The following is a 23,104-nucleotide window of genomic DNA, read 5'->3' as shown; positions in this document are numbered from 1 at the left end:
AATAAAATGGAAAACAGAATGTGGGAAACAAAGCAGAAATATAGCTGCAAGCAGCGATGATGGGTCCAAGCACAACTGGTCCATTTCCACCTGGTGGCTTTCGGAAAACAATGCAAGGTAGACACATGCATTTGGCATTTGACATTATTCTAACAATTTTGAAGCAATTTGGGTAAATATAAGAGGACTATTTTAAAGTCTGTTGAACGTGACCCAAAATAGTAAAATCCATGTGATTAGCCCCCAAGACTAAACATACATCTCAATTTTGATCTAAACCACACATTGCGCAAAGAAGATATGACGCTTCCTGTTTCCCATTTTTCGCCATTCAATGCCTCGCCATAGCAACACTGTTCGATATATCAAAATTTGTTCGCAATTTAGCATCTCCAGTGTCTTGGCATAATGTTGGCTAATTGTGGTGACAGTCTCATGAAAAACCTTGTAAAGAATAATAATAATAATTATAATAATAATAATAATCCTTAGAAGAACAATAGGGCCTCCGCACTTTGTGCTTGGGCCCTAATTAGGAAAGAAAATATTTCATCGGTCCTATTTTTTATGCCTTGCAAACTTAAACATTTGTATTTTCTTTGAAATAATAAAAGTTGATGTATTGAATATCTAATTTTGCTCATTGAAACTTGTCATCAAATTGGTGATTTGGCTAGAAAAAAAAATTCTGTGAGAAACAAACGTGTCTTCCTGAATCCTGAAAGCTGAATTCTTCGTTGATCAGCATTCGAATCTTTGGAAGTTTTTGTCGTACTGCAGACATTTGTACATTAAATACTGTTCTTGTACATTTTTACTACAAGGATTGGTAACTGAGATACAAATCCGCCCCTGCAATCTCTGGAAAATGATTACATAAAATGCCCTATTCAGTAACCACAAACTACTGCTATTGTTCCATCCAGCCCAGCGCTGAGAAAAGTAACATGTACGCACACATGTCGCTTGTACGCTTCAGCAGCATAGTAAGGAAATTTTCACTAATGAAATTTAATAGGCATTGAATTGGCTAAATATAATTTTAAGTCAATAATATAACATTAAATGCTCTTTCCTATATATTTATTTATTTATGTATTCATTTTTTTTTTTTGGCCATTTGAAGTGCTGGCTGTTTCCAGAGCGTGCACACAGACTAGCAGGATTTTTGGACTTTCCTTCTGGAATCAGATTAAATTTAATGAAATATTTATAGTAGGCCCACTGGTGAAACTGAATTAAACAATACTTTTAATTGGCAATACTGAGAGCAAGTCTGCTCATAAACCTTAATAGGATGGAAAATGCTAAATTGGCATTTGAGCAATTAGAGGATTTATTTTAATAAACTGTGGATTTTCCTCTCTCACTATTATTCCTGTACTTTTGTGTTGTGTCTGTTTTTTGTGTTAAGCTTCAGTGTCTGTTTTGAGCCTTTGTGATTGAGATGCTGTGGAGATGGTTATTTCAGGGCCAAGTTTTCAGAGTAATGGATCATTAATAAATGTTTAATGAGGCATATAGAGTTCTCACTTTAGATTAGGTCACGCTAAATGCTTAGTTAGAAATTAGTCAATGCTTTACGACCTGTATATTAAGTAATAATTGCTTTAATAGTAAGTGTTACTAAAATGGTAACAAATACATTAATTATGTTTAAATGTAAATGCAATTAATTACATATATAATTTCTTTATTTACTATGAATTCATGCCTGGTTCATGTTAAATACATTATCAAACTGCCTATAAATGAACTTATTACTATAATAAATTGCTACAGTGAATATAAACAAATAACATACTATTTGTATGTAGCTCATTAATGTAGGAGCAATAGTTTATAAATGATCAATTGACTATAAACTAATGCTTTACAAATGCTTAATACCGTGTATTTATTATAAAGTGTTACATAAAATATATTATTTTTATACTATGGCTACTAGGGCTATATATATATATATATATATATATATATATATATATATATATATATATATACACATACTGGTGGCCAAAAGTTTGGAATAATGTACAGATTTTGCTCTTATGGAAAGAAATTGTTACTTTTATTCACCAAAGTGGCATTCAGCTGATCACAATGTATAGTCAGGACATTAATAACATGAAAAATTACTATTACAATTTGAAAAAATGTTCAGAACTTCTTAAACTATTTAAAAGAGTTCTCATCAAAAATTCCTCAACGTGCAGCAATGACAGCTTTGCAGATCATTGACATTCTAGCTGTCAGTTTGTCCAGATACTCAGGTGACATTTCACCCCACACTTCCTGTAGCACTTGCCATAGATGTGGCTGTCTTGTCGGGCACTTCTCACACACCTTACAGTCTAGCTGATCCCACAAAAGCTCAATGGGGTTAAGATCCATAACACTCTTTTCCAATTATCTGTTGTCCAATGTCTGTGTTTCTTTGACCACTCTAACCTTTTCTTTTTGATTTTCTGTTTCAAAAATGGCTTTTTCTTTGCAATTCATCCCATAAGGCCTGCACCCCTGAGTCTTCTCTTTACTGTTGTACATGAAACTGGTGTTGAGCGGGTAGAATTCAATGAAGGTGTCAGCTGAGGACATGTGAGGTGTCTATTTCTCAAACTAGAGACTCTGATGTACTTATCCTCTTGTTTAGTTGTACATCTGGTCTTCCACATCTATTTCTGTCCTTGTTAGAGCCAGTTGTCCTTTGTCTTTGAAGACTGTAGTGTACACCTTTGTATGAAATCTTCAGTTTTTTTGGCAATTTCAAGCATTGTATAGCCTTCATTCCTCAAAACAATGATTGACTGATGAGTTTCTAGAGAAAGCAGTTTCTTTTTTTTTTGCCATTTTTGTCCTAATATTGACCTTAAGACATGCCAGTCTATTGCATACTGTGGCAACTCAAAAACAAACACAAAGACAATGTTAAGTTTCATTTAATGAACCAAATATCTTTCAGCTGTGTTTTATATAATGGCAAGTGATTTTCTAGTATCAAATGATCAATTTATCATGATTACTCAAGGATAAGGTGTTGGAGTGATGGCTGCTGTCTAGATTTGATAAAAAATGACTTTTTTCAAATAGTGATGGTGCTGTTTTTTACATCAGTAATGTCCTGACTATACTTTGTGATCAGTTGAATGCCACTTTGGTGAATCAAAAATCCAATTTCCTTCCGAAACAGCAAAATCTGTACATTATTCCAAACTTTTGGCCGCCAGTGTATATAAGTCCGGGATTCGTGACGTGCAAATTGCTTTCAACGCAAATTTTATGGCCTTGTTTGCGACATGGCCTGATTTCCATAATTCCATTAGAGAATCGGTGCTAAAACCGCACAGACTTTGCATGCAAATTAACAGTGCGGTCAGAGGCCGCAATTCGTTCTTAACAAATTCCCCTCTTTGTTGTACTCATACCTGTGTGTTTTAGTTAACTGTTTGTCTTTATCAAAGTATGTTGCTATTACAACTGTACTCACTGTACTTTATATTAACCACTTTAGAGCATGCACACCGTATCTGAACTGCAGTACTGCCATCCAAACATGCATGTTTCTGTCATTTAGCGACGCAACACTTTGGCACTTAGGGTCATGTCCTTTGACCTCCTACCTTTTAACCTTTAACCCTTTGCACTTTCCCCTCACTTGACCGTCTGCGCTTGCTGTGGTCGGCTGTGTCCTGCAGCTGGTTAACGCTAGGTGCACAGCAGCAGACAAGGACCAGAAAGATTTAACCAACAGGTTACTTACTGGAGAGAGTGACATTCAGGTACTGGTCACATGTTGCCTGTTGCTCCCGCTTGCCACAAACACCCTCCCACCCCGCCGCTCTCTCGACCACTCCAGGACGAGGCCACATCCCTCTCTCACATGATTAGGGTTATTATGAGGTCAATAAGTCACATCTAAAACAAGCTTGTAGGTAGTGGTGGGCAATATACCAGTTGCAAAGATAAACCAGTAGAAATTTGCCAACCAGTATAAAATAGCATGTTATTTCTGTGACACTAGCACCACTAAATGGATTTGCAAAAATAAATAATGTTTTCAGAACAGCTTTCTGAATACACACTTCATCTGTCTTTGGTCAAACAAAGAGATAGTCCCGCCCCCAAATCACAGCATTGGTTGAGTAATGTTGTTGGGGCGTGTCTAAGAGGGCCGCTCAAAACAAACACAGGAATTTTATAGTGCCACAGAAACACATTACTTAAAGTTTTTGAGAAAATTAACCAGTGAATGGCTTATAGTTGTTTCTGCATATTAAGCTGGGATAGGATAAAGTATTTTAACACTGAAATACTTCCGCTTTAATTTTCAAGTATAGTTTCTATGTCTGGAATTATAAAAAAATAACTGTATTTAATGATGCATTTACAGTATAGCTAGTAATCATATGTGAGGTCCGTATTATGCCATGGAAAGATTTGGAAAAGAAATATTCTGTGTAATGGAGAGGTTGCTTCAAAGTCAAAGTAAACACTTATTGTGTAAGTGTACGACTAAAGAGAGAGTGCCTTAATTTCTGTTTGGATAATTTTTTTATTATTTAGATATATATTTAATTATTTTTAATTATATATTTCTATATATATATATATATACACACACATACACACACGCACACACACACTACCGGTCAAAAGTTTTGAAACACTTACTCATTCTTTATTATAATTTTTTTCACATTTAGAATAATAGTAAAGTCATCAAAACTATGGAATAACATAAATGGATCTATGGGAATTATGTTGTGACTAAACAAAATCCAAAATAAATCAAAACTGTGTTATATTTTAGCATCTTCAAAGTAGTCACCCTTTGCCTAGAATTTGCAGACATGTACTCTTGACATTTTCTCAACCAACTTCTTGAGGTATCACCCTGGGATGCTTTTTAAACAGTATTGAAGGAGTTCCCATCTATGTTGGGCACTTATTGGCTGCTTTTCTTTATTATTTGGTCCAAGTCATCAATTTCAAAAACTTTTTTTTTTTAATTAAATAAATTGTAGTTTTATAATGAAATAAATTAATATGGTGGTACAATTATATTTTTGTCTACAAAACTAATTTTAAACATTTAAGCATACGCCTTCAGATCAAAAGATTTTTAAGATCATGAGAAACATTTCAGTCGTGTTTCAAAACTTTTGACCAGTAGTGTATATAATTATTATAATATAAATATGAATTAATTTAATATTTAATTTAATTATTTTTTATTGATTTGTTTATTTCATGACTGTTCAAATAATAAAGAAATCTTCAATTGTGTGATGGGCCTATCTTTACGTGGGGAATAATTTTTTTATGACCATTTCCTGTAGATTTAGTGTCCGGTTTTTAAGGTTCTCTGCAAATTTCCCTATTTTGCAAAAGTACTGAGGCAAAAAAGGCACATACTGTGAAGCATATAACAATTGAGCATATTTAGTCATCAAATATAAAAAATTATAACATAAAAATCAAATATTAATCAAATTCACCAAATAAATATAAATAACTAACGACAACCTTTTTGTAAAAATGTTGTATTAAGCTAAATTAGGAAAATGCAAAATAGAAGTATTTTTACTGGTGGGAATTTTTGGACCACATTGTATAACGACAGTTTTTTTTTTTGTGGAGAATATCAGAATAAAATTTCGTTAATATTGCCCACCACCTACCTGAAGCCATTTTGCACCATTACCTGACACAGACTTTCCACCTCCAAGAAAACAATGTCATATCTAAATTTATTGCCACCATAAGTGACTAACATTGTTTCACCCTTGAGTACTTCCTTGTTGTTGTAACAAAACACAAGTGCATTCTTGCATTTAAAGTGATGTGGATCTGAAATCGTGTAATGGAGTGGTCTTTAGTTTATTTACTCAATCATGCTTTAAATAATCATTTAATTCTTTTTATTTTGCTTTACTTGTTTCCATCCCTTTCTCCTTTTGCATTTCCTCTAGTAATATGGTAACAGAGTTAGTAATGCTGTGACATCAGCAGCCGTGTGTTGCCCGTGCAGATTATCAGCCTAGAGCTGTCGTGTCCTTAATGCTGTCTTGAAACACCTACTTGTTTTACTGTTTTACTCTGTTCAGTCACTGGTCAGGTATCGATGCTTGGTGTGTCACTCTCCAGCCAGTCTTTGTCCTATTTGTATATGTGTATTGAAGTAAACAATAGTGATGGCTTATTGCAGATCATGTGATTTTGCAATCTGCCAATTAGGAGTCTTGGGACACAAAGCGTGGCTGGACAGATACATTTCGGGTTGTGGAGGGGATAAGTGGTCTGTATATGTTGTGTGTGTGTTGTGTTTTGGTTGGCTGGTTTTGGAAAAGGGGGAGTTTTTAGTTTCAGTCTTTTCAGTTTTTCAGCTTTCTGCTCCTGACATTGGTACTAGAAATCTTTGTAGACATTAAACATAGACACAGTTACTGTTTTATGTTTATCAGAGCAGCAAACTGAAAAACAGGAGCCAGAGTTGAGCTCAGACAACTCGGATGAACAAATTTACACTGATTCTCTGTATTATTCACTCCACAATGCCTGATATTTTTTTTTATTTTTTTTTTTATCCCTGCATCATTCTGTTGTAGCATTTATCATTGCTCTTAACTCATAATTTGCCTGCAGACAAGGCAGGAATAAAACAGGCCACACACAAGTCTCCACTTATTGGCTGAATCAGTTAAATGACTGTGTTTTCCTCCAATCAGGTTTTCCAAGGGAGGCTTGACTCTCTTGCCGTGGCAACCATCAAAACTCTCACCACAGTGATGCATAAGTCTCCTGCTGCAAAGGTCAGTTATAATGTGATGTGATCCCTAGTTAAAATTTCCAAGATGAATGTGAACAGGGTTCCCATTGGATCACAGTCTGAACCAAATCCTAAATGATCCTATTTGGAATTTTAAAACAGAAAAAAAACAGATGCTTTAGATATATATATATATATATATATATATATATATATATATATATATATATATATATATATATATATATATATATATATTATTAGTAATGCTCGATTTCATTGGCTAGAAATTGTTCTTTGTGAGTGTAATCTTTATAACTAGATTTTTGTAAAAAAAAAAAAAAGTACAAAAAAATCCAATAATCACGAGTGACTGGAAAATTCTTGCAAATTCATTGGTCAAAATGTGTGGAAACCCTGGTAGGAAATCAACCATTCCAGATTTTAAAACTTCCAAACATCTTCATTTAACTGTGCAGTAATTCCAAGATATTCTGTTTTTTCCCCCTAGTGTGTTTTATTTTGATTCCGAGTATTCTAATCTTTGGTTCCAAATATTCAAATAGGAATTCTGTACATTTCTTAAAGGGATAGTTGAAAATTCTCTCAACATTTACTCACCCTCATGCCATTCCAGATGTATATTACTTTCTTTCTTCTGCAGAACACAAATGATGATTTTTAGAAGAATATTTCAGCTCTGTAGGTCCATACAATGCAAGCAAATTGTGACCAGAACTTTGAAGCTCCAAAAATCACATAAAGGCAGCATAAAAGTAATTCCTTGGACTCCAGTGGTTAAATCCATGTCTTCAGAAGCAATATGATAGGTGTGGGTGAGAAACAGATCAATATTTTAGTCTTTTTTACTACCAATCTCCACTTTGACTTTCACATTATGAAAGAGAATGTGGAGATTTATAGTAAAAAAGGATTGAAATATTGATCTGTTTCTCACCCAAAACCAATTGGATCACTTCAGAAGACCTGGATTAAACCACTGGAGTTTTGCGTATTACTTTTATGCTGCCTTTATGTGATTTTTGAAGCTTCAAAGTTTTAGTCACCATTCACTTGCATTGTATGGACCTACAGAGCTGAAATATTCTTCTAAAAATCTTTGTTCGTGTTCAGCAGAAGAAAGAAAGTCTTACACATCTGAGATGGCATGAAAGTGAGTAAATAGAGAATTTTAATTTTGGGGTGAACTAGCCCTATAAGTGCATTCTGTACATTCCTTCAGAATTTTCTGATGAGTTCTTGAACAAGCAATTTTACCATTGAATAAGTTGAAATTTGTAAATGAATAAATAAAACTATGTTGTTTCCTTGTAGGAAGTGTTTAAAGAGCGGATTGGCTACACTCACCTGTTTGAGGTGCTGGTTTCACTGGGTCAACCGTCAAGACACCTGCTGAAGGAACTCATGAATATGGTGAGATTAACACTTCCTGTTTCCTGTATTTCATTCAAATCCGAAACCGAAGATGTCTAGTCTGTCAGTGACTTCACAGATAGTATTTTGTGTAAAGGCACCTCCTCAGGAAGCCTTCAGACAGCCTTCAAGGGACCATAACTTCATGTCTAATAATCTAGAACAAATTCAAATGAGCTTTGGAGATAACCAAGCAAATAATGCATGTTGAAAAAAGGAAGCAAGTTACATTTTAAATGAATTTGCTTCTAGCTGGTAGCCAGGCTTTCACTTGCTCTCTATTTCTTCCTGTATTCCTGCAGGCCATTGAAGGCGAACATTCCTCCGTTGGTCTCCTGGGCATCAGTAATGTGGATCCTCTCCTGCTGTTGATCCAGTGGCTCCCAGAGCTGGACTCTGCCGAGCTGCAGATCTACGCTGCCGATTGGCTCCGTCGCATCTGCAGTCTGAACCGGCGGACAAGAGCAACCTGCGTCAACTCCTGCATGACCCTGAGAGTTCTGTCGACTCTGGAGAGGCACGACCGGCTGCACCGGACCTGTGCCGAGAGTCTGGTGGGTTTGTTGGGTTCATTGGGCAGCCAGTCCTTGAGTTCAGCCGAACTCCAGCATCTACTGAGACTCCTGCGGCAAGATGAGCAGGGTCACGCTCACCCGTATGTGGGCCCGGTATTGCGTTCGCTCCTTGGTATGGTGCGCAAACAGGGCCTAGAGAGTGCCACACAGTATTTTGATCTGTCTCCGCCCATGGCAGGCATTGCCGTGCCGACCATTCTTCGTTGGCCAGGCTCCGCCTTCAGCTTCTTTGCTTGGCTGTCACTGGACCAAGATCAGCTGGGCCTGCCCAGTAAAGGAGAGAAGAGGAAACAGTTGTATAGGTATGAAAGAATGGGGGTAAAAGTGAATTGAAAGAAATGAAAAGAGAATTATAGTATTTTAGTTCAAGGAATAGTCAACCCAAAAATGTTAATCCTGTAACCATTTATCCCTCAAACTAGTATGAATTTTTCTTCTTCTGTGGTACACAAAAGTCGAGCTACAAAAATCACTTTTTTTAAGTTGTTATTCACTGAAAATCTTTCATTCAAATATGGCTCGCACAGACTTTTTACAGGACTTTTTTGTGAAATAATTGATTCTCACATGTCTGGAGACCAACCATCGTTGACATCAAACCTAGCAAAACGTGTTTTGATGTACCATGTTTGAATGTATGCAAGCACAAATGCAATTTCAGAGCTATGGTGGAGGGAAAGGTATTTTCTTCGTATTTCTTACTTAAGAAAAAAGTTACGCATATTTTGTTTTCCTGAAATATGGAGGAATAATTTTTCTAAAATAGTTTTGTGTTCCCTGACAATAGTTTTGCGTTCCTCGCAATAGATTTGTGTATTTTCGCAATAGTTTTGCGTACCCTCGCAGTAGTTTTGCGTTCCCTCACTTTCCCTCGCAGTAGTTTTGCGTTCCCTCACGTTCCCTCGCAATAGTTTTGCGTACCATCGCAATAGTTTTGCTTTCCCTCGCGTTCCCTCGCAATAGTTTTGCGTACCCTCACGATAGTTTTGCTTTCTCTCCCAATAGTTTTGCGTATCCTCGCAATAGTTTTGCGTACCCTCAAAATAGTTTTGCTTTCTCTCCCAGTAGTTTTGTGTACCCTCGCAATAGTTTTGCTTTCTCTCCCAATAGTTTTGCGTACTCTCATAATAGTTTATTTTCCCTGTTAATAGTATTGCGTTCCCTCGCAATAGTTTTGTGTACCCTCTCTATAGTTTATTTCCCTGATAATAGTTTTGCGTTCTCTTGCAATAGTTTTGCTTTCTCTCCCAATAGTTTTGTGTACCCTCGCTATAGTTTATTTTCCCTGATAATAGTTTTGCGTTCTCTCGCAATAGTTTTGCTTTCTCTCCCAATAGTTTTGCGTACCCTCGCAATAATTTTTTTCCCTGATAATAGTATTGCGTTCCCTCGCAATAGTTTTGTGTACCCTCCCAATAGTTTTGTGTACCCTCCCAATAGTTTTGTGTACCCTCCCAATAGTTTTGCATTCTCTTCCAATAGTATTGCGTTCCCTCGCAATAGTTTTGTGTACCCTCGCAATAGTTTTGTGTACCCTCGCAATAGTTTTGCGTACCCTCCCAATAGTTTTGCGTTCTCTCCCAATAGTTTTGCATTCTCTCCCAATAGTTTTGTGTACCCTCGCAATAGTTTGTTTTCCCTGTTAATAGTATTGCGTTCCCTCGCAATAGTTTTGTGTACCCTCGTAATAGTTTATTTTCCCTGATAATAGTTTTGCGTACCCTCGCAATAGTTTTGCATTCTCTCGCAATAGTTTTGCGTACCCTCGCAATAATTTGTTTTCCCTGATAATAGTTTTGCGTACCCTCACAATAGTTTTGCATTCTCTCGCAATAGTTTTGTGTACCCTCGCAATAATTTGTTTTCCCTGATAATAGTTTTGCGTATCCTCGCAATAGTTTTGCTTTATCTCCCAATAGTTTTGTGTACCCTCACAATAGTTTTGCATTCTCTCCCAATAGTTTATTTTCCCTCGCAATAGTTTGCGTACCCTCACAATATGTTTTGCATACCCTCCCAATAGTTTTGCATAGTAAAAGTAGTAAAACCATAGTAATAGTACAGGAAAACAAAAACTATGGTAATAAAAATATTAATTTTATGTTTTTTTTTTTTTTTTTTACTACAAATACTGTGGTTTAGTACACTGTATTAAAACCATGGTTTCCGCCAAAAAACACGAAGAGGTTATTACAATATTACTAGAGAAAAAACATGTTTACTACTATCTACAATATTGTTAGCACTTTATTATAAGGTTACATTTGTTAACATTAGTAAATGCATTAGGTATCATTAACTAACAATGAACAAAATATTTTTATAGTATTTTTTTAATCTTTGTTAATGTTAGTTAATAAAAATACAATTGTAAATTTTTATGTTAGTTCATAGTGCAAGAACATATACAACTTTTTTTTTTTTTTTTTTAAATACACTACCGGTCAAAAGTTTTGAAACACTTGACTGAAATGTTTCTCATGATCTTACAAATCTTTTGATCTGAAGGCGTATGCTTAAATGTTTGAAATTAGTTTTGTAGACAAAAATATAATTGTGCCACCATATTAATTTATTTCATTATAAAACTAAAATGTAATAAAAAAAAAAAAGTTTTTGAAATTGATGACTTGGTCCAAATAATAAAGAAAAGCAGCCAATAAGTGCCCAACATAGATGGGAACTCCTTCAGTACTGTTTAAAAAGCATCCCAGGGTGATACCTCAAGAAGTTGGTTGAGAAAATGTCAAGAGTACATGTCTGCAAATTCTAGGCAAAGGGTGACTACTTTGAAGATGCTAAAATATGACACAGTTTTGATTTATTTTGGATTTTGTTTAGTCACAACATAATTCCCATAGTTCCATTTATGTTATTCCATAGTTTTGATGACTTTACTATTATTCTAAAATGTGAAAGAAAAAAAAACATATATATATATACACTATATTGCCAAAAGTATTCGCTCACCCATCCAAATAATTGAATTCAGGTGTTCCAATCACTTCCATGGCCACAGGTGTATTAAATGAAGCACCTAGGCATGCAGACTGCTTCTACAAACATTTGTGAAAGAATGGGCCGCTCTCAGGAGCTCAGTGAATTCCAGCGTGGTACTGTGATCGGATGCCACCTGTGCAACAAGTCCAGTCGTGAAATTTCCTCGCTACTAAATATTCCACAGTCAACTGTCAGTGGTATTATAACAAAGTGGAAGCGATTGGGAATGACAGCAACTCAGCCACGAAGTGGTAGGCCACGTAAAATGACAGAGCAGGGTCAGCGGATGCTGAGGCGCATAGTGCGCAGATGTCGCCAACTTTCTGCAGAGTCAATCGCTACAGACCTCCAAAGTTCATGTGGCCTTCAGATTAGCTCAAGAACAATGCGTAGAGAGCTTCATGGAGTGGGTTTCCATGGCTGAACAGCTGCATCCAACCCATACATCACCAAGTGCAATGCAAAGCGTCGGATGCAGTGGTGTAAAGCACGCCGCCACTGGACTCTAGAGCAGTGGAGACGCGTTCTCTGGAGTGATGAATCACGCTTCTCCATCTGGCAATCTGATGGACGAGTCTGGGTTTGGCAGTTGCCAGAAGAACGGTACTTGTCTGACTGCATTGTGCCAACTGTGAAGTTTGGTGGAGGGGGGATTATGGTGTGGGGTTGATTTTCAGGAGCTGGGCTTGGCCCCTTAGTTCCAGTGAAAGGAACTCTGAATGCTTCAGCATACCAAGAGATTTTGGACAATTCCATGCTCCCAACTTTGTGGGAACAGTTTGGGGATGGCCCCTTCCTGTTCCAACATGACTGCGCACCAGTGCACAAAGCAAGGTCAATAAAGACATGGATGAGCGAGTTTGGTGTGGAAGAACTTGACTGGCCTGCACACAGTCCTGACCTCAACCCGATAGAGCACCTTTGGGATGAATTAGAGCGAAGACTGCGAGCCAGGCCTTCTCGTCCAACATCAGAGTCTGACCTCACAAATGCGCTTCTGGAAGAATGGTCAAAAATTCCCATAAACACACTCCTAAACCTTGTGGAAAGCCTTCCCAGAAGAGTTGAAGCTGTTATAGCTGCAAAGGGTGGGCCGACGTCATATTAAACCCTATGGATTAAGAATGGGATGTCACTTAAGTTCATATGCGTCTAAAGGCAGATGAGCGAATACTTTTGGCAATATAGTGTATATATATATATATATATATATATATATATATATATATATATATATATATATATATATATATATATATATATATACACACTCTTATTTTGAGGGAACACAAAACTTTTTCAGAAACCAAAAAGACAACCATCTTAAACCATTAATGAGGGCTGGGTGATATGGCTACAAAAATTATATCTTTACATTTTTCAGCCTATTGATGATATTCGATATATCTCAATAATTACTGTATGTATTTGCTTGGAAATGACATGAAAGTGATGGTTTTGTTTTTAATTAGAGGAACAGTCATTTCAACCAAACCAGTAAATTCAATATTTCAAAGGCATTGAATAAAAATCTATTTAAAAATAATGCACGTATGTTTCTCAAAGCTTTTAAATAAATGAACACAAGGTAGAATGCGATTTAATAATTTTTATTGATATTAACTTGTAACGAATGAAATGTAACGAAGAGTAAATAATGGCAGGATTTTTATTTTTGGAAGAACAATAGTAATAGATTAATTGAAATCTATTTTATTTTACCCAAGAGGACTTGCTAATGGAAAACTTGTCCTTCTGGTTTTGTGTGTGTAGTTTTTTCACCCCGGGTGGCACCGGGTTTGAGGCTTTCATCAGTTCAGCTGGACTGCTTGTGGTTGCTGTGTGCACCAAGAAAGAATACGTCACCGTCATGCTGCCTGACTACTGCTTCTGTGATTCGCTGTGGGTGAGTCATGTGTCCAATAAAATGTTTGTGCTTATTGTTACAGTATGAATGAACTGAGCAATGTTTGTCAAAGAACACATGCATTGTGGGAAATTGAGTTTAATGGATCTGTTTGCATTTGATCTTCAGCACAGCATTGGTGTTGTTCACGTGCCAGGAAAGAGACCATTTGGCCAGAGTCTGGTCTATATTTATGTGGATGGACAGCAGAAATTATCAGCACCTCTAAAATATCCAACCATGACTGAGGTAAGACAAATGACAGTTAGCACACTCTAGCCATTGAGTTTTAGGGTGTATTTTGTATGTTTGTATACTAGGGGAGGGGGTCTTTGGGTTGACAACGAATCGATTTAATTCATTGGTTCACAATTCAATAGCGATTTTTGTAAATTCTTAATGATTCAGTTTGATTTGATACACTGAACAGCAGTTTGATTCTGCAACTTCGCACATTTGTAGTTCAAACACATTTTTAATAGGGCTGTCGATTTAACACGTTAAGTTAGAACGATTAATTACAAGATAAATCACACTTTTGATTTTCCTTTTTTGAATGCAATTTGATTACAAATTTAAATCATTTGACAGCCCTAATTTATTTTATATTGTAAACTATTTTAACAAATAGCTTTTTAGTTTTCTATGTTTTTTTAGCTTTTTAAAATTGGTTATTGACCAGCACAAACAATGATTTTAAAAGTCATACAATGTTTTAATATCAATGCAATTTGCATTGGCAGAATTTTTACATGTTGCATTGAGAAAAATAAAGGAAGCGCTACACTTCTAGTAGTGTATACTTATGTCTTCGATTGTGTGTCTTTGTCTCTCTTTTTCTGTCTCAGGCCTTCACATCATGCTGCATCGGATCAGCGGGTCACCGCACCACAACCCCTCCCCCCTCTCAAATCCCAGACCCTCCATTCTCTGGGGGTAATCCATCTGGCCGCTCATCTTTCGGTGGGATCCTCCCGGGTTGGGGTGGGCTGCTCGGGACTAAGCCTGAGTCCGTCACCAAACTCATTTCCGCCGGGACACAGGACAGCGAGTGGGGCAGCCCAACCTCACTGCAGGGGCAGCTAGGGAGTGTCATGGTCTTTCATGAGGCCCTCCAAGCCACTCATGTGAAATCCCTTTGCAGCGCAGGACCAAACTGTATTTCCCCCTTTAAAAGCCAAGAGGCTGAACTCGGAGACTTGGCAATCAAACTACTTCTACACTATTCACCAAAGGTGAGGATAATATATATTTATATATAATATCTTGACATTTTTCAGGGGTTTGACAATATTCAGTATATATTTATGGATTTGCACGTAAGTGGCTTGAAAAGGTTTATGAAGTGCTGTCCATTGATAATGTTAGAAATGTTTTTTTTGCATTATAACATTCATAATTTAGTAATATATGATCATTTTCCACCCTGTCTCTGACCCTCTGTCTGAAACACTCGCTTTTGGCATAAGCGCCTCCTTAAACTTAAATGTAAACGCCCACTGTTCTGATTGGCTAACAGCGTGTAGCCCCTCAAATTCAGCCAATTTTGAAACTCATTCTGAAGGGAATGAACAAGCTCCACAACATTATAAAACAAAATTTCAGGGGTTTCACTTAAAGCACATCCAACACATTGCATCTGAATATATTAAACTGTTCATCTCAAGCACAACTGTTAACACTTACACCTTGTCTACACCGGACGCAAGAGTCACGTCACATCAAAAGCAAAAGAACCCATTATAATCAATGATGCCGTCTACCATGGAAGCGTCTGTTGCGGCGCGTTGCGCCGACAGTAAACAAATGTCCCATTCCATTTTGCACTGCACATGCTGGCGCTACTACTCCCAACAACACAAATAATTGGTTTAGAAAGTTCATGTCGACGGCCCAGTGTAGACAGCCTCAAGCTGTCACGTCAACAGACACACCAGGTGTAAACAGGATGTCAGCACCTTAAACTATCATAAAGTCATGACGTATTAAATATTCATGAATGAAACTGTTTACTTACTGTTTTTCATGGGGTCCAAGTGTTTTTAACTGCCCCATCCTTCAATAACAGTTCCTTTGCAAAGCTTGAATCATTTTATGACTGGTTAACAAGCAATCCACATTGAAATGAGCCTAAAAAACATGCAATCCATGCTGAAATGCGTTCATGACGCATTTGTGCTCAAAACAGCAAAATGCAGCAGCTGAATGAGAGAGAATAGCTTCTCCTCTTTAGAGTTGTAACTTGACACTGCGTTTTTTTAAAAAGCGGCCCGAGACATTTATCAAGTGGTCAAAGACGTCTGTCTGTGCATGTTTAAAAACAAAAAATATTTATAATAGTCCAGATGGGTCCCATTTGGTGTTCAGAAATAGACCACATATGAGCCCACAGTATTTTTTACTCTCCATCAGTAGCTTGTGTGTGGTGAGCGTACTGGTGCACTATGGCTGCCGTCACATCATCCAAGTGGATGCTGCACACTGGTGGTGGTTGAGGAGAGCCCCCTGTACTATGTAAAGCATGCCTAGAAAAGCGCTATAAAAATGTAAGAAATTGTTGTTATTATTAGTAGTAGTAGTAGACCTATGTCCTGCTGTCTCTCACTCTGAGTATGAACTGAAGCACCAGTGGATGTGGCCAAGGGTGCGACGATTTTAAGTAGGCGTTGATGTTTTTTCGCTGTAGAGACAGTCATGAATTAATGTACCCCAAGTGACGTAGGGTAATCGCAGAAGTAGAGAATGAGGCGTTTTGGCAGCTTGGTTTCTATAAAAGCTTTTACTGCATTGGGGATTAAGTTTGAGTTCTGAAATTTACATAATGTTTTTATAGTAGAGTGACTTCTTATATGTCAAAGAATCTCAGAAAATTTGATTCGTCATGACTTGACCCCTTTAAAAAAAAAAAAAAAAAAAAACATTTAGATTAGAGGATCCATCATTTCAACCAAACAGCAATTTTAGCCAAGTAGATTACAAATGTGTAATGTGAAAACTAAAACACAGTAGAAATGTAATTAATTGAATTCAAAATATGTAATATAAGAACTAGAATACAGTAAATATCAAAAATACGATTTAATTGAATATTATTTAATCACTTTAATATAATTTAATTTAATTACATTAAATAAAATTGTATCAATTAATTAAAATGTAAATAATTATTTTTCAATTATTATGATTAAAAAATAAAACCGTATGCATTTATAAATACAATTATTTATATATTTTTTTATTTGATTTAAAAATAAATCTAAAAACGTAAAAATACAGGGTTAAAAATGATCAAGGCATGTTTTTCACTTGGATTAAAGATATTTAATAATTGTCATTTATATGCACCAATATAACAATACATAGTAATAAACAGCAATGCGTATTTCTTATTTATTTAAACATTTTAATATCTATTTAAAAAGTCCATTTGAGGACTTCTGTGAAAACGTTTTTGAGGTATGAAGTAAACGAATCATTGAATTAGAGTTTGGAATTGATTCTTTGAAATTAACCGTTTGAACTGATTCATGGAAATGAATCGAACCAATTAAATTTTTTCTTAACACTTTTATTCTCGCAAGTCGCAAGACTAGGAAGGAGCACAAAAATTTGACTAAAACGCAGAAAAAGTCTCGTTAAAGATATTCAAGGTGTTTTTCACTAAATAAACACAAGTAAGAATTAGATTTAACCATTTTATTAATATGGACCAATTTAGCAATATATAGAGATAAACAACCATTTTTAGCTACATAAAGTTTTAACAAAAAAACATTTTAATATATAAAAAATGTGGAAACTGGGTTTTTAAATGAAACCGGAAACAAATCGCTGAATCAGAGTTCTGAATGGAAAGTGACAGTTTGAACTGATTCATGGAAATGAATCAAACATATCACCTCAAATGCCTTTTTTCTACTGAAGTTTAAATCATAGATGCTATTACAACATCTCTGACTTAACACTCTCATGCTCGCAAGACGTGAGACAAGGTAGAATTGCGATATTAGTCTAATGGCATGATCTTTGTGGAAACCTAACCAAATACAAAGTGCAGTAGAGTATTTCAACATTCACGTTCATATTGCTTAATTTTATATCAATAACAAAGTCATTGTGAATATATTTTGAAGATTCAATAAACATGTATATATCACCCAGCCCTAAACTCAATTATTCACATTTGTAATAGTTTCTTTAACGTTTGCACTACTAATAGTTGTCTCCTCACACAGGCATGTAGGAACCCAATCTGTCTGGACTTGTCCCCCAATCTGCTGCATGGTCGCCTGACAGGAAATAAAGTGGTCAACTGGGATATTAAAGTATGTATGGCATGTTTCCTTTCTTTGAACTTTCTGTTTCCCTTTCATATGAATTTTCTAGCTTTAAGTTTGTCATTTTTCAAATAACTCTTTCTTTGCTTACTGTCGTTTCTCTTTAGGATATGATAAACTGTGTTGGAGGACTTCCTGTGTTGCTTCCAATCTTAGAACAGCTGACGTTGTTAACGCCTGAGTTACATCACATCGACCACTCAGGGTCAGAGTACATCACCCCTGACTCTGCCACGGCCGCTGATGGAGACTGGGTCATACTCCCATCAAACAGAGCGTCAGGTAAGTAAATGCTCATTATGATCCCTTGATGGGCAGAGTGGATGTAAGCGTGTCTAGATTTAATTCTGTATTTATAAACATGTGGATCTTGATAATCCTGATAATGTTATGTGAACGTATTATTTTAGAAGCCAGACTGGAGAAGAATCTCGTGGCGACATTCTTGCTGGTGATCAAACATTTCTTGCAGAGGCATCTGATAAACCAAGAAACCCTTCTGCACTCTCATGGTGTGGCCACATTAGGAGCTCTCCTTCAGAAGGTATACAGTACAGACACACTTTAGATTTTTCGTTTCTATTTCTTTTTTATTACTTAATTTTTTCCACTACTTGTCTCACAGTCTCTTCTCTGTATCTCTAGTTGCCTGCGTTTCTGGTGGACGTAAGCGTGTTGGTTGCTGTCCAGTTGTTGATTGAGCAGGTGACGTATGAGAAGAACTTGCAGCTCCTGCAGCAGCTGCACACTCACCTACTTTTCAACTTCGGCATCTGGAACCAAGGAGACTTCCCCCTGCGCATTGGTCAGTGTCTCTGTGTGTGTTTGTGTTTTAATCAGCTCGGTGTCATTCATGGCTATTGGCTTACTTGGTTAGCTGGATAAGTTTTAGGATGACTTCGCATAAACCTGGAAAATTGTGTCCAGCTATATCATGTGTGGAATATTTAAATAAGTTTAAATTAGTTTGACAATATAAAATCAAGCAATACTGTAAATGTTGTAATTATTTTAATGCCATTTATATTTGTAAAATAAGTGTCCTAAAGGCTGCATCAGTAGGTCAATTATGCGCTTGCTCCTTTTGTTACTACTCGTGAATGTGAGAACGCTAAGTCTTATAATTAATCATTATTTTATTTTAATTATAATTTTACCATGTCTTTGATTTAATCCTCAATTGTCAATTATTAAAAGCACTAAATCAACAATACATTTGCTTCATCACTGAAATATGTTACATGTCATTTTTGGCATTTTACTGTAAATGTTGACAATATGACTGTAAATATTGCTGTTTATTACCATGTATAATTATTTTGGTGTGTACAAATGAAATTGAAATGTTGTTCTTTCTTGTGTTCATTTAGTAAAAAACAGTGTGGAAAACGTGAGTGCCGTTACACTCAGCGCAGAGAGTGCCGTTAAACTCAAATTAAAAAAAACTGTATTTGTGAACACTTGTGATGAGCATGTGTTTGTCTTTAAGGTCACATCCAGTACATGTCCACAGTCATCAAAGACAGCAGGAAGCAGTTCCGCAAGAAATACGGAGTTCAGTTCCTGCTGGATACCATTCGCCTGTACTACGGGTAAGACTACATCTTCCACAATCCTCAGACACACTAATACAGTCAGTGTTGCTGTTGGGATCACCTCATGATCGTTCTCATCCTTTCTCCCTCCATCAATTCATCCCTCCATTCTCTCTTTCTCTACCTGTTCTAGTTCTGGAAGTAAAGATAGGGATTTGAGTGAAGATGATGTTAAGACAATCCGAGCGTCTCTCTGTGGCCTTCTAAAGTATTACATCAGCAAGGGCACCACACATGAAGAGATACAGAGTATTCTGGGATACATTGCTGCCATTGGAGACGAGGAACAGGTGAGACAAGATTTATGGCCGAGTCCCAGTTTGCATGCTATCTGCACTATATATAGTATGCAAGATTAGGATTGGTTTATTTCAAATCATAGAATGTTAAAAGCAGTATGTCAAAGATGCCTGAATGGCACATGACAGGGGAATTTAACTACTTTCTTTTGGGTGGCCAGGTTATCCGGGGTAGTATTTTTCGACATAATTATTAAATCTTAGCACTATTATTGAAAGTAAAATGAACATCAGTCAGCATAAATAAAAAACAAACACCCTTAATAATGTGTGTTAGTTTACATTCAAATAGTCTGGAGGAGTCAGTTTTTTAGTCATAAATTCCTTCAAAAAGGACTTGCTGGAGAATAAACGTAATTTTTCATCCTCAGATAACAAGCAGGTTTTGATAAACTTTACTATCAAAATTAAAACAAAACAAAAAAAGTGTTGTTAAACTCAACGCCGAGTGTTGGAAAAATGATCCGACAAGTGTTGTTAAACTCTCTGCCGAGTGTTGATAAACTCTCTGCCGAGTGTTGATAAACTCTCTGCCGAGTGTTGATAAACTCTCTGCCGAGTGTTGATAAACTCTCTGCCGAGTGTTGTTAAACTCTCTGCCGAGTGTTGATAAACTCTCTGCCGAGTGTTGATAAACTCTCTGCCGAGTGTTGATAAACTCTCTGCCGAGTGTTGTTAAACTCTCTGCCGAGTGTTGATAAACTCTCTGCCGAGTGTTGATAAACTCTCTGCCGAGTGTTGATAAACTCACCGCTGAGAGCAGAGAGCTGTTTGGGAACTGAAGGTGATTTTCATGTCAGGACTGAATTTTAAAGAGTATTTTAAACTTTCAGTTAGTGATGCACTGAAATCAAAATTCTTGGCAGAAACCGAAAATTGTGGACACACTTGCCAGAAAACTGAAAATTATTATTTTAAATTAGACTTTGTATGGGATAATTATGAATAATTATTTAATAATAAATAATAATAATAATTAATAAATACATTTCTATTTTTTTCTAAGTGATTACACTTAGAAAGCACACACATTGCTACCATAACGTTATTAGGCTTGAACAAATTGTAAAATATTGGATAGAATTTTCAAAGTATTGCACAAATTTATATATGTAAAAACTGAATTTTGCCTAATATAAGGAGAAGGATATAGCTGCAGGCATTGCTCCAAAAAGGGGCGGGAGCTCCAAACCGCCATTAAAGATATAGGGAGCCCCTTACCCTACCCTTTCCCTAACCTTAACGGTGAGTGGAAGTGACGCCCCCTTTTGGAGTTGGCGCAAACTCCTTTAGGAGTAACTACACCCTCTTTTGGAGATTCCACCCCATTTGGAGGTCTCCGGCCTGCAGCTATACCTACTTGAATATAAGCACATCTTCACCTTACAAAGTGCTAATAAAGTGCTTAAAAATACCGTCAGTATATCGCCAATCATCTGCTGCCATTTACATTTAATGTAATTAAACTGATAAAATTCTGGCCAAGATTTTCAGCTTTTTTTCTGTGTTAGGCTGAATTCCTGTTGTGTAGGCATGATTTTGCGAATGAACAGGCTGATTGCTCTAGACAGTACAGACATTTCTAACTCTTTTCATCCGAGTGTGTGTGTGTGTTCAGGACAGAAGCACTCTCTTTTATTGTTATTGATCTGCCCTGTCTAATCAGTTGAGCAAATGTCCTCTGCCTTTGACCATCTCAATTATTGTCAGACCTCAATTTACTTTAACCACAAAGTGGATTTACTGCACTGCCAATTAATTCAAAATGTGATATACACGATCACTGTCTCTCCTAGTTTCTCTTGCTCTTATCACTTATTAGCAGCATCGTTTTCAGTGCTGATCCAAACACAGAGCTCTATACTATAACATATGAACCGCACCAGTAACTGTGTACTTCTTAGGGGCTTATATTGTTAAAATGATATTTGGTTTATGTGCCATTCCTTCTCACTGTTGTGTTGCGAGTGTCTGGAACTCAACAAAAGCTTGGCGGTCTTGTGCATTAGGCGCAGTTTCGGTCGAGATCAAGTTGTGATATCTTGATGCATTGCGATGTATTGAACGATTGTATCGTGAGGTTGTTGGCGATACCCATCTCTACAGATTTGTGTGATTTCGCTGTGGCAAATAAAACTTGTCTGTGTTCTTCATGTTGTATTGTAGCTGTGCGGGATAATGGAGCTGCTGTTGACTCTGCTGCAGACGAGCGTGGCCCGGGATCAACTCTTCCTGCTGCTGTTTGAACCGGGAGTGGCCGACTCCTGCTACGCTCTGCTGCTCAACAACAAACACACCGACCGCCTCCGAGAGCTCGTCTTCAAGGTGCTTGCCATTGATACTCTGCTCATTTTGAAGATGTGCATTAGTAGGAATGTAAACTCTATCTATGTGTTTTTCTTCAGTTGTTTGAGCGAATGCTGAAATGTGATCGTGTGTATGAGAAGAGTAAGCAGAGGTTGCGTCTGAGGGATGTGGGTTACTCTGGACTCAGTCTGCTGTTCTCAGACCTGCACCTCACCTCCACCCTCATCAAGTGCCTTCTGCAGCAAGTGCTGTCCACAGGTCAGTATGATGTGCTGCAGCTTTAATCAGCTCATACTCTATTAAAAGCTCACACGGGTGCTTGTGATCTACAGCAACATTTACACATTTTCATTTTTTTCGTTCCACTGATGTCTGGCACACATCAGATCTAGTTTTATGTGTGTAAACAGCAAAAGGGCCTATGAGATCTGATTTTACATCTGATCTGATATCTGGTCAAAACACTCCTATCCAATTCTTGTCTTAATTCACTATTTTCAGATTACATTTAGGCTAGGTCTGGTCTGAAATTATTCAGGTATTTACTTATTTGTGCTTATTTGCTTAAACTCTCGGTTATGTCTACAAGGAATATAAACAGACAGGACAAAAACTACTTTTTGCCAATATGTCTGTGAATTAAGCTTCACATGGAAAAGGCAGCTGAGATTACATAATTTAAGATTACATATACACAATACACAATGTAAACAAATGTATCAGTTGTGCAACATGTCAGTGTGGGTAAATGTACTTTATGTAACTAATGAAAATTTTATACTGCTAAATATTTTTTATATATTTGGTTTGGTTATGTGTGTTTTTTTGGGGTTTTTTTTTTTTGGTTTGGTTTTGCTGTTTTGTGTTGTTTGTTTTTGTTTT

The 23,104-nt window shown here is 36.7% G+C and overlaps 1 protein-coding gene across 2 annotated transcripts in view; it reads left to right on the top strand.

Annotated features, from left to right (window-relative positions):
• LOC127446248 (neurobeachin-like protein 1) overlaps positions 1 to 23,104 on the top strand; it is a 120,084-nt gene that overhangs the window by 47,505 nt on the left and 49,475 nt on the right. For both annotated transcript variants that reach the window (XM_051707005.1, XM_051707006.1), the window contains 14 exons: positions 6,729 to 6,812; positions 8,105 to 8,203; positions 8,506 to 9,080; positions 13,552 to 13,684; positions 13,814 to 13,933; positions 14,533 to 14,919; positions 17,920 to 18,009; positions 18,129 to 18,303; positions 18,432 to 18,565; positions 18,667 to 18,826; positions 19,511 to 19,613; positions 19,750 to 19,906; positions 22,082 to 22,240; positions 22,321 to 22,480. In XM_051707005.1, coding sequence (XP_051562965.1) covers positions 6,729 to 6,812; positions 8,105 to 8,203; positions 8,506 to 9,080; positions 13,552 to 13,684; positions 13,814 to 13,933; positions 14,533 to 14,919; positions 17,920 to 18,009; positions 18,129 to 18,303; positions 18,432 to 18,565; positions 18,667 to 18,826; positions 19,511 to 19,613; positions 19,750 to 19,906; positions 22,082 to 22,240; positions 22,321 to 22,480 — 2,536 coding nt within the window. The remainder of the gene's footprint in view (positions 1 to 6,728; positions 6,813 to 8,104; positions 8,204 to 8,505; positions 9,081 to 13,551; positions 13,685 to 13,813; positions 13,934 to 14,532; positions 14,920 to 17,919; positions 18,010 to 18,128; positions 18,304 to 18,431; positions 18,566 to 18,666; positions 18,827 to 19,510; positions 19,614 to 19,749; positions 19,907 to 22,081; positions 22,241 to 22,320; positions 22,481 to 23,104) is intronic.

Source organism: Myxocyprinus asiaticus, chromosome 9, assembly GCF_019703515.2.
Source record: "Myxocyprinus asiaticus isolate MX2 ecotype Aquarium Trade chromosome 9, UBuf_Myxa_2, whole genome shotgun sequence".
NCBI lineage: Eukaryota > Metazoa > Chordata > Actinopteri > Cypriniformes > Catostomidae > Myxocyprinus > Myxocyprinus asiaticus.
This window is presented reverse-complemented; position numbering and strand designations above follow the sequence as displayed.